Here is a 17,267-nt window from a genome sequence, read left to right as displayed (position 1 = left end):
GACAGAGCATTCCACCAGGTCGGAGCCATCACTGAGAAGGCCCTGGCCCTGGGGGAGGATAATCTGACTTCCTTAGGGCCCTTAAGAGCCTGATTAAGAGCCGAAAGCCCAGGGAAAGAGAAAAGTCTTTGTTGAGCACCAAAAACTGGGCAAAGAGGGTGTCAGGCATGCCTCCCTGAGGAGAACATTCTATCTGTTGTGGTTAAACGCAGACACGTGGTGTCAGTTTTGAAATGTGTGCAAGTGTGGGAGGAACCATCCTTTGCAAGGTACACATATTCTTATACACCCATTGTCATGTTCTACCCTATCCTTAGTAGAACAACTTTAAGCCTTGACACTCTCATTCCGAAGGGATGAGTTGCTGGCCTGAGGCTCTCAGTGGCATTTCATCCTGAAATTAATTTAAAAGCTGCCCTGCATCCTTTTTGATCTTGACTGCCAGCCAGGGGCGGAGGAAGGAGGGGCGGTTTGACCCGGGTGTCACCACTGAGGGGGGTGACAAAATGGCGGGTGGCACTCACCACCGGGCCTGTAGCATGCCCGAGCCATGCATCTGGTGTGCCCCACAGGAGACCTTAAGGTCCACAAATGACAACATTTTGGAGGTCCCAGGTCACAAGGTGGCTAGATTGGTCTCAACTAGGGCCAGGGCCTTTTCAGTAGTGGCCCCGACATGGTGGAACGCTCTGTCACAAGAGACCAGGGCCCTGCAGGACTTGACATCTTTCCGCAGGGCCTGCAAGACAGAGCTGTCCCACCAGGCCTTTGGTTTGGACTCAGTCTGACCTTTATGTTTCCCTCCCCTTATGGTTTTGTGCTATGGGCTACTTTTAAAATGAGGCTGCATTTTAAACTGCATTTTAAACTGTATTTTAAATTGGTGGTTTTTCCCCCTATTATGTTTTTACTGTACAGTGGTACCTCGGGTTACATATGCTTCAGGTTACACACTCCGCTAACCCAGAAATAGTGCTTCAGGTTAAGAACTTTGCTTCAGGATGAGAACAGAAATCGTGCTCCGGCGGCACGGTGGCAGCAGGAGGCCCCATTAGCTAAAGTGGTGCTTCAGGTTAAGAACAGTTTCAGGTTAAGAACGGACCTCCGGAACGAATTAAGTACTTAACCTGAGGTACCACTGTAATTTTACTGGTGTTAGCCGCTCTGAGCCCAGCTCTGGCCGGGGAGGGCGGTGTATAAATAAAATTTATTATTATTATTATTATTATTATTATTATTATTATCATAGAGTTGGAAGAGACCACAAGGGCCAACGAGTCCAACCCCCTGCCAAGCAGGAAACACCATCAGAGCACTCCTGACATATGGTTGTCAAGCCTCTGCTTAAAGACCTCCAAAGAAGGAGACTCCACCACACTCCTTGGCAGCAAATTCCACTGTCGAACAGCTCTTACTGTCAGGAAGTTCTTCCTAATGTTTAGGTGGAATCTTCTTTCTTGTAGTTTGGATCCATTGCTCCGTGTCCGCTTCTCTGGAGCAGCAGAAAACAACCTTTCTCCCTCCTCTATGTGACATCCTTTTATATATTGGAACATGGCTATCATATCAGCCCTTAACCTCCTCTTCTCCATTATTATTATCTCTGCTGAAAGTGGCTTGGGCGCCCACAGGCTCCGTGGTGCCCCAAAGGGTCCAGCCGCCACCTCCCCCTCAGCTGTAGGGGGGCTGAGTGACAGGAGGCAGACAGACTCCTCAGAGGCCCCACGGAGTGTCCTGCCCCAGCTGGCCCTGCCCTGCAGCGGCTAGCCCCACCCCTGGGCGCAGGGCATGGGCCCTGCCCTGGGCACCTGTTTGGCTTGCTCCGCCGCAGCTGCCAGCTGTCTGGTTCCAGTTCCATTCCAGTACAGCTGGATTTTTTTATAGGGCTGGATTTGCATCAATAGGAGTATAGCATCTAGATCAAGGGAAGTAATAGTGCCACTGTATTCTGCTCTGGTCAGACCTCACCTGGAGTACTGTGTCCAGTTCTGGGCACCACAGTTCAAGAAGGATACTGACAAACTGGAACGTGTCCAGAGGAGGGCAACCAAAATGGTCAAAGGCCTGGAAACGATGCCTTATGAGGAACGGCTAAGAGAGCTGGGCATGTTTAGCCTGGAGAAGAGGAGGTTAAGGGGTGATATGATAGCCATGTTCAAATATATAAAAGGATGTCACATAGAGGAGGGAGAAAGGTTGTTTTCTGCTGCTCCAGAGAAGCGGACACGGAGCAATGGATCCAAACTACAAGAAAGAAGATTCCACCTAAACATTAGGAAGAACTTCCTGACAGTAAGAGCTGTTCGACAGTGGAATTTGCTGCCAAGGAGTGTGGTGGAGTCTCCTTCTTTGGAGGTCTTTAAGCAGAGGCTTGACAACCAGATGTCAGGAGTGCTCTGATGGTGTTTCCTGCTTGGCAGGGGGTTGGACTCGATGGCCCTTGTGGTCTCTTCCAACTCTATGATTCTATGATTCCCCAAAACCATCCCCAGTGCGCAAGAAATCTAAACCCTTCCTTCCCCACATTCCCCAGCTCTGATTTTCTTGCTGCCACCCCACACAGAGCTGGTAGGTTTTCTGAACAGACGGCTTAGAGACCCCAGACTTGAGTTGATGGACTACATGGAATTGGCGGAAATGACTGGCAGAATCCGAGACCAGGGAGAAGAGTCAGTGGAAGAAGATTGGAAAAAGTTTAAAGACTACTTACAGAAATATTGTAAAATTAATGAATGTTAGAAAAATGTTGGAATGAAGTTATACGGCTTCAGTAGAAATGTTATAAGGAATTAAGTATAAATAGATTAACAGAGAATTAAAGGGAAAATAAGGTTAAAATGTGTTAAGATAATTATAGGATGGAAAGCAGAGGAAGATGGAAAGGAATTGCTGAAACAACTAAATAGAAGTGGAACACAAAAAAGGAGGTGTGAGGAGGTCATGGAAATAAGTGAATGAAAGATTGAAATTATTTGATGTGTTTTAAATTGTTTCTGTCTTGTTTTCTTAGTATAAATTGCTTTTGTTTTGTTTTCCTAGTTTAAATTGTGTTTGTTAGTTTAGTGTTAGGTATTGTTTTTGTATTGTACTGTTTATTTTCTTTTTCTATGTATGTTCAATTTGTTGGAAAGTAATAAATATTATTTTTTTAAAAAAAATAGAGATGCCAGACTTGAAGACGCTGCCCTTTCCCCCCACTTCCAGGACCTCATGACTACCTTTCGCACAGTTGTGGAAATCAAACCGCAGGATGACTTTTGTTTCAAGCCTGTTTCTCCTCTTCGCTCCAAGACTTCAGAGCGGTTAGAGAGCACCAGAGTCCTCTGAATACGGTGCAAAATGTGTAATAATGATAATAAATAATAATTTATTATTAATACCCCGCCCATCTGGCTGGGTTTCCCCAGCCACTCTGGGCGGCTTCCAACAGAACACTAAGATACAATAACCTATTAAACATTAAAAGCTTCCCTAAACAGGGCTGCCTTCAGATGTCTTCTAAAAGTTTGGTAGTTGTTTTTCTCTTTGACATCTGATGGGAGGGCGTTCCACAGGGCAGGTGCCACCACTGAAAAGGCCCTCTGCCTGGTTCCCTGTAACTTGGCTTCTGGCAGTGAGGGAACTGCCAGAAAGCCCTCGGCGCTGGACCTGAGTGTCCGGGCAGAACGATGGAGGTGGAGGTGTAATATTTATACGGTAATTGCCACGCAAATTACTGGCTTGTGGTTTAGCTGCAATTGGTTGGGCGAGATGACCCATTGGATCGCTTCCAACTTGACAAGTCTATGATTCAAAGGCCACACTCAGTGCCGGATTTACGTATAAGCTAAACAAGCTAAGCTTAGGGCCCCACTCTCTTGGGGGGGCCCAAAAATTTCACTATTAATATACTACTTCTTAATTGTATTTCAGTTCAACAATTACTTTGATAAAATACATATTTTGTATTTTGCGATGTGGAAATGGCTTTAGATACCTATTAGGTCCATAAATTACCATATAGCGCATATTCAACACACACAAAAGCGACAATTTGTTGTTGACAAAGGAAAGCTGGACATAGAAAGGGCTGCATTATCTTCAGTAGCTTAAGGGTAAAGGTAAAGGGACCCCTGACCATTAGGTCCAGTCGTGGCCGACTCTGGGGTTGCGGTGCTCATCTCGCTTTATTGGCCGAGGGAGCCGGCATACAGCTTCCGGGTCACGTGGCCAGCATGACCAAGCCGCTTATGGCAAACCAGAGCAGCGAACGGAGACGCCGTTTACCTTCCCACCAGAGTGGTACCTATTTATCTACTTGCACTTTGACGTGCTTTCGAACTGCTAGGTTGACTTAGGGCCTCATCAAACCTAAATCCGGTCGTGGCCACACTCACTCTTCTAGCGGCACCAGATATATGGGGTGCAAGGGGTTCCAGCCCTCTCAATATTTTGAAGCCGGGGGCCCAGCCCCCCCCCAAATATATTGAGGGCAAGTCAGCAGCCCTGCACCCTTTCCCATGTCACCTTCACTCCTATTGTTGGCCAGAGCAAAGCTCATCATCCTTAATCCAGAAACCAAGCCGTATTGATTTCCACTGATGTCGAAATGACAGAGAGAACAAGCACAGACTCATTCCTCACAGTTCCTCTGAGGTCCTGAATGTGCAATGCCCAATATTTTTGCCTCTGGCAAACAACTCTCTGTATAGTCAACACACACAGACTTGCGCATTCCCAAAATCCCCGCCCCCCCCCATGTCCCTAGAACAAATTATTCTTAGTAATAATAATAATAATAAATTTTTATTTATACCCCACCCTTCCCGGTTCAAAACCCGGGCTCTGGGCAGCTAACAACAAATTTAAAACACTTTAAAACACTTAATTATAAAAGCAGCATAAAATACAGTATGAAAACATGAATAACAATAAAAACCAAAAATCAATTAGATAATCCACAGGGCTAGCTGGCTGAATTGGTCCTATTTGGGCCAGCGAGGAGGCCAGGGGAGAATTAGCTGTGGGGTCTCAGAGCGGGTAATCGTCATAAAAGGGGAGGGAGAGGGAAGAGAAGGGAAATAAAAGATCAGGCTGAATTCAAATTAAAGGCCAGGCGGAATAGCTCTGTCTTACAGGCCCGACGGAAGGAGGTTAAATCCTCAAGAGCCCTGGTCTCATGGGACAGAGCATTCCACCAGGTCGGAGCCATCACTGAGAAGGCCCTGGCCCTGGTGGAGGATAGTCTGACTTCCTTATGGCCCGGGACCTCTAAACTATGGTTATTCATGGACCTTAAGGTCCTCTGCGGGGTATACCAGTATTATTATTATTTATTAAATTTGTATACCGGCCTTCATCCATAGAACTCAGGGCAGTTCACAGCATGAAACTACAAGATACAAACACAGAACAATAACAAACCAAACTAATAACCTCCCCCTAACAAACACATTTAAAAGAGTATAGGATGACAACCAACCAAAGGCCTGGGTCAAGAGGAACATTATTGCCTGGCGACTAAAGTTGTATAATGAAGGTACCAGCTAAACCTCCCTGGCAAGAGCATTCCGCAGACGGGGAGCCACTGCAGAAAAGGCCCTGTTCTTGTGTTGCCACTCTCTGGACCTCTCATGGCGGAAGCACACAAAGAAGGGCTCAGGGGATGGTCTCAGGGTCCAGGCTCATATGGAGAGAGGCGGTCCTTGAGGTATTGTAGTTCTGAGCCACAATCCAAGTGTGCTGGGCCCCGGGGTAACCCGTGAAATGTGGTCCAGGACCTGTCCAGAATCAGAAGGTTCTGCTGGGAGTCAGTCTGACAGGGCCAAGGCAGGACACGAGGCAGGAAACCAGGCAAGGACAGGTACAGGATCTCAGGCAGGATCTAGCATACAGCAATGTTGCTCCCACAACCTGGGGTGGGGTCCGACAGCCTTTTATCTTTTTCGGGGTAGCGGCCGATCCCGATCCCCTGGCGACTCACCTCCCTATTCTGCCCAAAGGCAAGCACTCCTCCTGCGAGTACTCAGGTCTCTCCTTCTCTCAGACCTCAGTCTCTGCAGCTTGGGAGACGTCGGTGGGTTACTATACCCAGGGGCCGCCTCAGCCTCCCCTGACCCAACCGGTAGTGGAGCAGCTGTAAGTGATGGCCCAGCTGGAGGCAACGAGGTCATCCCCGCATCTGGAGCCAGGGCAGGCTCAGGCCCCTGACTCGGCCCAGCTGGTGCTTGTTGCAGGGGGACTTGTGCAGACTGGGGCTCTTCAGGATCAGGCCCCAGACTTGGTTCAGGTGATGCCTGAGGCAAAGGATCCAGTGCAGACTGAGTCTCCTATGGGTCCGAGTCCGAGTCTGAATCCCAGGCCATCACACCAAGTCATGAGAGATCCAGTGTGGTTCAAATCCCCATTCAGCCCTGGAACTCACTGGGTGACTTTGGGGGAGACACTCAGCCTGACCTATATCCATAGGGTTATTGTGAGGATAAGAACCGGAGGTGTCATCCTGAGTTTCTCGGAGGCGAGGCGGAAACATGAATGGAATAAGGAGGAGGAAATGTCATCTTCTGATGAACGAGTCCCTTCTAAAGGACATTTCCTTCTCTCTGTGTGAAGCCAAGGTTCCCATTCTCAACAGCAGCCAAGGAACTGTCTGCCTACACCTGAGATCTCTCTACTTTGTCTCCGATAGCATCATCCTCTGACCGGCCTGTCTTGCTCGGCTTCTTCAGGTCAGTCACCTTGGATTTCGGGCAATGACAAATCCTAGCGCCAAACACACACCCAGCAAGGAGGCAGGTTTGCCCGGGGCACTGGGTTCAAAACATTCGATGGTGGCTGTCTGCCTTCATAATTAGCATTGCCTTTAAGTGATGCTAGGCTGGAGATTTCTTTTTTATTAAAAGAACAATGTGTTGGGTGGGGTCTTTTCTGTGACCTTATGTGTCAGGGACCGTGCTGAGGAGGGCCGCACTGAGGAAGAATGGTGGGATCCTTCCCTCCACCCTGATCCTGATCCTGAATCTTCCCAGGAGCAGGAGGACAGTATAGATTTGGAACAGCGGTTTGCAGAGGGGCATAGTTCAGAAGGCAGAAGCTGGGAAACACTGGCTGGGGAACAGCTAGAAGAAGAAACACCAGAAGGGAGAAAGCGAACAGATTTACAGTCTCTGGATAGTATCCGCCCCCCTTTCCCAAAGTCACGGAGAGCTCAGAAAGTGTCAGAACAGAAAGCGCAGCAGCTACAAACTCAGATTATAAGATGTAGGAGTGACATAGATTAATAGGGATGGAGGAGGTGTAATCCTTAGTTGGGAGCACCGCCATTCTGGGTGAACGCTTTCTTTTGTCCCTCACTATGTTTATTAAAGAAACTAACTGGTAAGAACTCCCTTTCATTTGATCTGCTCATTTACGGCCACGGTGGAGGAAACCGATTCCCCGAAGCCTCGCTTTATGGTACCTTTGTTTGTTGTTTACACTAAACCTGCACAGAAGCTTAGCTTGCCTGCCTGTTTTTTTATTTTCCTTGGCCCTTTGTGATGTCCACAGAGATGGGCTCAATCATGGGATACCCCTAATAATGCAAAATCATACAGTTAGACCTCAACGGTCCTCTCATCTAAGCCCCTGCCACTACAGGAGGTCCCTGACTAGAACATCCCTCCTAGGAGTTCATCCACCTATATTATTATTAGTAGTAGTAAAGGTAAAGGTAAAGGGACCCCTGACCATTAGAATCATAGAGTTGGAAGAGACCACAAGGGCCATCGAGTCCAACCCCCTGCCAAGCAGGAAACACCATCAGAGCACTCCTGACATATGGTTGTCAAGCCTCTGCTTAAAGACCTCCAAAGAAGGAGACTCCACCACACTCCTTGGCAGCAAATTCCACTGTCGAACAGCTCTTACTGTCAGGAAGTTCTTCCTAATGTTTAGGTGGAATCTTCTTTCTTGTAGTTTGGATCCATTGCTCCGTGTCCGCTTCTCTGGAGCAGCAGAAAACAACCTTTCTCCCTCCTCTATGTGACATCCTTTTATATATTTGAACATGGCTATCATATCACCCTTTAACCTCCTCTTCTCCAGGCTAAACATGCCCAGCTCCCTTAGCCGTTCCTCATAAGGCATCGTTTCCAGACCTTTGACCATTTTGGTTGCCCTCCTCTGGACACGTTCCAGTTTGTCAGTGTCCTTCTTGAACTGTGGTGCCCAGAACTGGACACAGTACTCCAGGTGAGGTCTGACCAGAGCAGAATACAGTGGCACTATTACTTCCCTTGATCTAGATGCTATACTCCTATTGATGCAGCCCAGAATTGCATTGGCTTTTTTAGCTGCCGCGTCACACTGTTGGCTCATGTCAAGTTTGTGGTCAACCAAGACTCCTAGATCCTTTTCACATGTACTGCTCTCAAGCCAGGTGTCACCCATCTTGTATTTGTGCCTCTCATTTTTTTTGCCCAAGTGCAATACTTTACATTTCTCCCTGTTAAAATTCATCTTGTTTGTTTTGGCCCAGTTCTCTAATCTGTCAAGGTCGTTTTGAAGTGTGATCCTGTCCTCTGGGGTATTAGCCACCCCTCCCAGTTTGGTGTCATCTGCAAATTTGATCAGGATGCCCTTGAGTCCATCATCCAAGTTGTTGATAAAGATGTTGAATAAGACCGGGCCCAAGACAGAACCCTGTGGTCCAGTCGTGGCCGACTCTGGGGTTGCGGCGCTCATCTCGCTTTACTGGCCGAGGGAGCCGGCGTACAGCTTCCGGGTCATGTGGCCAGCATGACTAAGCCGCTTCTGGCGAACCAGAGCAGTGCACGGAAATGCCATTTACCTTCCCGCTGGAGTGGTACCTATTTATCTACTTGCACTTTGAGGTGCTTTCCAACTGCTAGGTTGGCAGGCGCAGGGACCGAGCAACGGGAGCTCACCCCGTCACGGGGATTCGAACCGCCGACCTTCTGATCGGCAAGCCCAAGAGGCTCTGTGGTTTAACCCACAGTGCCACTCGCGTCCCTATTAGTAGTATTAGTAGTAAGTAATAAAGCTACTCTGGGTGCTTCCAATATATTGATACAGATTTAGGAGGGGGACCCCCCTAAACCCTAGAAATTAATACCAAATTATATAATTTAGATAAGGTGACCCCCCACGTGCTACAAATTACTGATTTTGATGATTTTCTTTATTTCTGCATTCCAAAATCTTATTGATTTCAGTTACATCCCAGTCATAATAATAATCCCTTATACACCAGCTGTAATATTGATAACTTCTATGCATGTTGACGCATTAAATGAATTATAAGACTGCAAGTGAAGATCTCATACAGTATCATTGTTCTTTGAGTGTGTGACATTTATTCTGTCCGGATTGTTTCTTCCTGTCCTTGTAAAATGTTATGTCTATCTTTTATCGGTTGTTGCTGTTATCCGCCATGCCTTGAGCAGAGCTGATATCCCAATGTTGTTCCCAAAAAATTCCACTCACTCAGTCCCGTGCTTGTTTGTTTTTGCAACTTTAACAATAGCTGCAAACGTCGCTCTGTCCCAGTCAGTAACCTGTTTCCGCCATTTTCCCTCCCAGCCTAGCTCTGCCATACTTCCAGTGCCTTAATAATAAACCTTATCAGTTCCTTGGCAAGTTTCCAGACTCCTTTCATGGTGTCAGGGGTTCAGGAGCAGAGGCAAGGGCAAGGGAGGAAACAGAGAGCGAGGGAGAGGAGGCAGAAGAAAAGATGAGTGATGACGACGACCCGAGATCTCCGAGTCTTTCCAGTGAATCAGAAGATTCACAGAAAGGAGCACCAGTGGCCAGGGCAAGGGGGGAGCCTAGGGGGACACCCCAGGAAGATAGAGCCAGAGGGGACTCAGAGGGGAGCAGTTGGAAATCAGGACCAGCGTCACCGCCAGAGGAATCCCGGAAGGAAGAGACCCCGGGGGGCAGAGGGACCCAGAGAAGAACAGTCAGGCGGAAAAGGTGGAGCAAGGCTAGGATATTAAGTTGGTGTACAAGGGGCGGAGACTCAGATGGAGCTTCGCCGATCTAACCATGAGACGTAGAGTTGCACGCAGCAGCTTGAGAATGGAAACTGTAACTCAATAAAGACTTTTATTTAATGATCGCTGGCTAGCGTGATCCTCTGTGAGCTAGGATCTGGAAGCAGCTCTGACAGTAAGCTCCATCTCCCAGATTGTGGGCATCTACGTCCTCGCGGAGAGGAGAGAAAGCGGGTGCCTACTAGCGAGCTCACGAACGGCAGACAACATGACGGCCGAACAGCAGATAGTGGAACTCAGAGAAGCAGTGACACGACTGAATGCCGAGGCTCTTGCATCCAGGAAGAGAGAGGAGGACGCAGCTGCCGCCTACAGGGATCTCCAGGTCAGGTTGGAAGTGCTTACGAAGCAAGGGCAACTGACACCCAAACCGGAGGGGATTGGGTTGGGGAGACGAACAGGCGGTCTGGTCTCTCACTTCGATGGGAATTTGCAACAGTACCCCAACTTTAGAGCAGATGTAATGTGTGCACTGCAACTGCTGAACAAAGACTTTAGAGATGAGCAAGAGAAGGTGGGATTCATCATGTCCCATTTGCATGGAGATGCTAAAGCATGGCTGCGCAATTTGTGGAGAGATAAGGATCCGGCGCTCCAAAATGCGGATGCCTTTATTAAAGCGATGGATGGGTGCTTTTTATCTAGCATTGACGTGGATCTTGCTCGGCAGGAGATACATGGACTGAAGCAAGGGAGGGCCAGCGTAAGGCAGTACCATGCCCGCTTTTTCGCTTTGGTCAGTGCCCTGGAATGGGACAGAGATTCGGCTCCTGTAAGAGACCTGTTTTGGGAGGGATTGCACGGCTCGGTTAAAGATGAAATTGCGAGGGGGGAGAGACCCCGGACCACGCAGGAGATCGTTCAGAGGGCGCTGGCGGTGGGGGTGCGGCTGGAAGGACGTCCGTGGAGCAGGGACGAAGGGCGTGGAGGGCGCGAACCAGCCAGGGGCTCCTCCTTCCTTCCCAGAGAAGCAGCGCGTGCGCAATCCACGCCTCCGCCAGGAGGAGGAGCGGAACCTATGGAGGTTGGAGGTGCAAGGGCTCAGTCAGCAGCCAGAGCCCTAGCACCGGCAGCAGTGAAAGCGAAGCCTCCTAGAGGGAACAGGAAGTGTTACATCTGCGATGATCCACAGCATATGGCGAAAGAGTGTCCCCAGAGGCTCCACAAGCACACTGCAGCCTCAGCAATGGTAACTGCAGCAACGCAGCAAGGACAACCACAGCAGGGAAACGAAGGAGTCTGGTTGGAAGAAGAGGCACTGGGGCCCAGCCAGACGTGTCAGTGAAGCAGTCCCCAGAGATTTTACAGCCCATGGACCCCCTCCCGCCCAAACCGGTAGTGAGGCTCACCGCGTCGCTCCAGCTGCCCAATGGAATCACCATGGACGTGCCAATCACCATTGACTCCGGAAGCAATGCGGACTTTATAGGGCAGGACTTTGTCGACCGGCACGCTATACAGTTGCTGCCTGCCACGCTGCCCCTGCAGGTTGTCACGGTGGATGGCAGGGAGCTGCTAGGGGGGCAAGTGGTGAAGCAGACGCCACCAATGGTGATGCGACTTGGGAATCACAGGGAAATCATCAGCTTCAATGTCACTCAACTATCGGACACGCCCATTGTATTGGGCATGAGTTGGCTGGACAAGCACAGCCCGACGCTGGCTTGGTACCAGAGGCAGCTGACCTTCGGCTCTTCCTTTTGCGCTGAACACTGCATCGTGCCCAGGCAGGAAGGGGAGGAAGAGGAGTCACAGCTGCAGCTAGGCACGCTGCAAGCGGTTCCCCACAAGTACGCAGAATTTTTGGAGGTTTTCTGCGAGAAAGAGGCAGACAGGCTACCCCCCCACAGACCATATGACTGCAAAATTGACCTGCTGCCGGGGGCGGCGCTGCCCAAAGGGAAGCTGTATTCCATGTCTGAGGACGAACTGCAGGAACTCAAAGAGTTCATAGATCATAATTTGGAGCGCGGTTTCATCCGAGAGTCCAAGGCAGCGGGGGGCAGTCCGGTATTCTTTGTTAAGAAGCGGGACACGCCCCAAAAAAGACTTGTAGTGGACTTTCGCATCTTGAACAGTGTGACCAAGCCATCGGACTTCCCCATGCCCCGAATCGACGACCTCCTCGCAAAGGTACGGAAGGGCAGAGTGTTCACCAAGTTGGACCTGCGAGGGGCATACAACCTCATTCGCATGCGGGAGGGAGATGAGTGGAAGACAGCCATGTTCACGCCCCTGGGCACCTACGAATATAGAGTTATGCCTTTTGGATTGCAAAATGGCTCCCACGTTTTTCAAGCTTTCATGCATCACGTGTTGGCGGGGCTCCTCTACAAGACGTGCGTCTGTTTCTTGGATGACATCCTGATCTTTTCGGAATCGCAGCAGGAGCATGACAGACACGTCAAGGAAGTGCTGAGCAGGCTACAGCAACATAGGCTTTACGCCAAGCTGGAGAAGTGCCAATTCGACGTGACCGAGGTGGATTTCCTGGGCTACAAGTTGTCTGATAAAGGGCTCGCCATGGACAGCGCCAAGGTCCGAGCAGTGTTGGATTGGAAAAGCCCACGCAACCGGAAGGAGGTCCAACGGTTTGTCGGCTTCGCGAACTTCTATCGCAAGTTTATCAAAGGCTTTGCGATGCAGACAGCGGCCATCACGGACACGCTCAGCTCCAAGAAAAAGAAGTTCATCTGGACAGAGCAGGCGGAGCAGTCCTTTCAGGCACTCAAGCGTCTCTTCGCGTCGGAAGAGCAGCTGCTTCATGTCAACCCCAGCAGGCCGATGAGGGTGGAGACAGACGCTTCGGACAGAGCCGTGGGAGCAGTCCTGCTGCAGAAAGACCCGCAGGGGGTTTGGAGGCCGGGAGCGTTTTACTCAAGGAAGCTCAGCAAGTCCGAACAGAACTACACCATCTGGGACAGGGAGTTGCTGGCCATTCATGCAGCGTTCAAAGCGTGGAGGCACTTCCTGATCGGCGCCAAGCGCACGGTGCAGGTCTGCACGGACCACAAGAATCTAGAGCACTGGCGCACGGCACAGTTCCTGAACCAGAGGCAGATACGTTGGGCTGAGTTCTTTGCGAATTTCGACTTCCGAATAGAGTATGTCCCGGGGGACACCAACATCATGGCGGATGCTCTCTCCCGTAAGCCACAGTATCTGGAGGAGGCAACGCCAGCGGCCGCCATGCACATCTTCGCACCGACAGTGTGGGCGTGCGCGGCGGCGACAGTTGACCTGGATGCGGTGCGACGAGCGTTGCAGGATGACTCCTTCGCGCAAGCAAAGATGGCAGAGGTGCACAGGGGCACGGCAGCGACCGACGAGTTCCAGCTGCGAGATGGTTTGCTCATCCGTAAAGGGGCCATCTACGTGCCGGGAGACGAACTTCGCGCCAAGGTACTGCAGCAGCTGCACGACGCGCCCACTGCCGGGCACTTTGGCAAGGAGAAGACGGTGGAATTAGTAGCCAGAGACTTCTGGTGGCCCGGAATGAGAGGGGAAGTCGCGGACTACGTGGCGAGGTGTGACACCTGCCAGAGGTCCAAACCAGTGCACAGACCGCCGGCCGGACTGCTGGAACCGCTGCAAACTCCGTTCGAGCCATGGGAGAGAGTGGCCCTGGACTTTGTCACGGATCTGCCCAGCTCGAGGGGCAAGACGGCTGTGCTGGTGGTGGTGGATTTGTTCTCCAAGATGGCACATTTCATTCCGTGTGCGAAGGTGGCCACGGCGGAACAAACCGCCAAACTGTTCATAGACCACGTGTTCAAGGTTCACGGTCTGCCGCGGTCTATTCTGTCCGATCGAGGGCGACAGTTCATCTCAAACTTCTGGCAGAGGCTGATGGGCTTCCTGAACGTCAAGATCAACCTGGCGTCGGCTAGACACCCGCAGACCAACGGGCAAGCGGAGCGGGTCAATGCCATCATGCAGCAGTACCTGAGATGTTATGCGAATCAACAGCCTGCGACGTGGGTGGATTACCTGCCTCTCGCCGAGTTCGCCTACAACAACACGAAGCACGTGTCCACGGGGGTCACGCCGTTCTTCGCCAACAACGGGAGGCACCCTAGAACCTTCCCGGGACTGGAAAGAATGGGGGAGGGGGAGCCGCAGACAGCAGATGCGTTCGCGTCGGAGTTGCAGGAGGTCCACGATCAGCTGCGGCGGCACCTGGAGCTGGCTAAACACGCATACAAGGTACAAGCGGACAAACACAGAAGGGTTGGCGAAGAGATCCATGTGGGAGACTGGGTCTGGTTAGCAGCCCACGCAGTGCCGGCCAGGTCGTTGGCGAAGAAGAAACTAGGGCATAAACAACTGGGGCCCTACCAAGTCGACGAACAGGTCAACCCGGTGGCTTTCAGGCTGGCTCTTCCGGAGGGTTCCAGAATGCATCCGGTGTTCCACAGATCGGTGCTCACTCCCTACAAGGCACCTCACAGGTTTCAGGAACCAGGAACGGCACCGGGTCCGCTCCGAGAGAGAACCGGGCAAGGGGGAGTGGCACAGGAGGAGCGCATCAACGAAGTCACGGAGATTTTGGACTCCAGATGGGGGGAAGAGGGGGTAGAATACCTTCTCGCCAAGGAGGGCACCCCGGCCAGTGCCAACAGCTGGGTGCCGGGCTACGCTTTAGACGAACCTCTGCTCAAAGAAGAGTTTCATGCCCTCTTCCCACATAGGCCAATGCCAGCAGACTTTTTCGACGACTGGCTTTTCACGCCCACGCTTTCAGCCAGCACGTTCCGGGGGTTCGACTCGGACGAGGAACCGACACGAGACGCCCGTTCCCCGGAGGGGTCACCCTCGGGATCTGCTTCAGAACCCTCGTATTGGTGGGATGATCGACCAGAGGAGCAGTTCCGCAGAAGGTGGCTGGAGGGTCCAGGACGAGCAACGTCTCCAGAAGGCAACGAGGGAGAGACGGACATGGACGTTTTCGGGGACGACCCGGGTTTCGAGCACGGCGGCACAGAGATGGAAGCGGAGGTGACCGTCGTCAACGAGAGCAGGGAGGAAGAACCGGAAGACTTCGGATGGCGGCCCGCCACGGGAAGCGAACTGTATCCGACATTCGTCCCCCTGACACGGCAGCACCCAGATCCCGCACCGGAAGGAGGGGAGGGGGGAAGAGGGGGCTTCGAGGGGGGGATGGATGTCAGGGGTTCAGGAGCAGAGGCAAGGGCAAGGGAGGAAACAGAGAGCGAGGGAGAGGAGGCAGAAGAAAAGATGAGTGATGACGACGACCCGAGATCTCCGAGTCTTTCCAGTGAATCAGAAGATTCACAGAAAGGAGCACCAGTGGCCAGGGCAAGGGGGGAGCCTAGGGGGACACCCCAGGAAGATAGAGCCAGAGGGGACTCAGAGGGGAGCAGTTGGAAATCAGGACCAGCGTCACCGCCAGAGAGCAGGGAAGAGGAAGGGCGCCAGGGATCAAGCGCTGGCAGCTCACAACAGGGGGGAGGGCACGAGTCAGGAGTGGCCACACCTCCATCGGGGAGCGAAGAAACGGTCAGACGGAAGGTGGAAGGTTGGGCGCGCGTGCCAAGTTCAAATGCACAGGAAGGTGGCGCAGTAGGCAGCCCGGAAAGGGAGCCAGGTCCTAAAGCCCGCCGAAAGGAGGGAGAAGAGTCAGGGGGGTCAGCGTCAGAGGAATCCCGGAAGGAAGAGACCCCGGGGGGCAGAGGGACCCAGAGAAGAACAGTCAGGCGGAAAAGGTGGAGCAAGGCTAGGATATTAAGTTGGTGTACAAGGGGCGGAGACTCAGATGGAGCTTCGCCGATCTAACCATGAGACGTAGAGTTGCACGCAGCAGCTTGAGAATGGAAACTGTAACTCAATAAAGACTTTTATTTAATGATCGCTGGCTAGCGTGATCCTCTGTGAGCTAGGATCTGGAAGCAGCTCTGACACATGGTATTTGAATGATTGAAAGTAGTAATCGTATTTTAAATTGGCATTGTTATAATGAGGCTATCATTGGATTATAATTTAAAAATTATTATAAAAAATATAAAAAACCCTAGTAATTAATATATGGTAGGGTTTTGATTACGTGGGATGTGAAGCTGCAGAGAAATTCCTGGGCTAGCCCTTGCAAAACAACATAGCCAAGCAAGGGCCATTAAGAAACAATACAGGCTATTGAGGGCCATTGGCGAAGCATGAGAACCGTCCTTCGCCCTGCCCTGTGGTGTGAAAAGAGACGGGTTTGGAAGGCTGCCAGGGTAACTGGGTGTAAAGTGACAGGAAAAAATACTCCGGGGCAAGATGTGCTGGGAATAAGAAGGAAGACAGGGATCCCTTTGAAGGTGACCTGGAAACTACAACTAATCCAGAATGCAGCAGCTAGACTGGTGACTGGGAGCAGCCGCTGAGACCACATAACACCGGTCTTGAAAGACCTACATTGGCTCCCAGTATGTTTCCGAGCGCAATTCAAAGTGTTGGTGCTGACCTTTAAAGCCCTAAACAGCCTCGGTCCAGTATACCTGAAGGAGCGTCTCCACCCCCATCGTTCTGCCCGGACACTGAGGTCCAGCGCCGAGGGCCTTCCGGTGGTTCCCTCGCTGCGAGAAGTCAAGTTACAGGGAACCAGGCAGAGGGCCTTCTCGGTGGTGGCGCCCGCCCTGTGGAACGCCCTCCCACCAGATGTCAAAGAGAACAACAACTAACAGACTTTCAGAAGACGTCTGAAGGCAGCCCTGTTTAGGGAAGCTTTTAATGTTTGATGTATTACAGTATTTTAATGTTTTTTTGGAAGCCGCCCAGAGTGGCTGGGGAAGCCCAGCCAGATGGGCAGGGTATAAATATATTATTATTATTATTATTATTATTATTATTATTATTATTATCTTGGGCGGGCAGGCTGAAGGCTGACTGCACTTCAGGGAGGGACAAGCCCCGCTTGAAATGACCAAGCTGTAAGATCTGGAATCCCTGCATCCAGACTAAATATAATAATAATTTATGTTTTACCAGAGAGTAACTGGTTGGTGAGAGACACGGGTGGCGCTGTGGGTTAAACCACAGAGCCTAGGACTTGCTGATCAGAAGGTCAGCAGTTCAAATCCCTGTGACGGGGTCAGCTCCCGTTGCTCGGTCCCAGCTCCTGCCACCTAGCAGTTCGAAAGCACGTCATATTGCAAGTAGATAAATAGGTACCACTCTGGCAGGAAGGTAAACGGCATTTCCGTGCACTGCCAGAAGCGGCTTAGTCATGCT

At 51.1% G+C, this 17,267-nt stretch overlaps 1 protein-coding gene and 1 long non-coding RNA gene across 2 annotated transcripts in view; one reads left to right on the top strand and one right to left on the bottom strand.

Moving 5' to 3' along the window:
- LOC308480976 overlaps positions 1-16,677 on the bottom strand; it is a 74,753-nt gene extending 58,076 nt beyond the window's left edge. Inside the window, exon 1 of the long non-coding RNA XR_013988377.1 lies at positions 16,371-16,677. This is a non-coding gene — a long non-coding RNA (uncharacterized lncRNA). The remainder of the gene's footprint in view (positions 1-16,370) is intronic.
- Positions 2,091-17,267, top strand: part of RHPN1 (rhophilin Rho GTPase binding protein 1) — a 154,893-nt gene continuing 139,716 nt past the window's right edge. The window contains exon 1 of the mRNA XM_081012623.1: positions 2,091-2,292. Coding sequence (XP_080868749.1) covers positions 2,107-2,292 — 186 coding nt within the window. The 5' untranslated portion in view covers positions 2,091-2,106. The remainder of the gene's footprint in view (positions 2,293-17,267) is intronic.

This window comes from Podarcis pityusensis (genome assembly GCF_964106645.2).
Source record: "Podarcis pityusensis genome assembly, chromosome: 7".
Classification (NCBI taxonomy): domain Eukaryota; kingdom Metazoa; phylum Chordata; class Lepidosauria; order Squamata; family Lacertidae; genus Podarcis; species Podarcis pityusensis.
The sequence above is the reverse complement of the archived record's forward strand: the minus strand, read 5'-3'. Positions and strand labels throughout refer to the sequence as shown.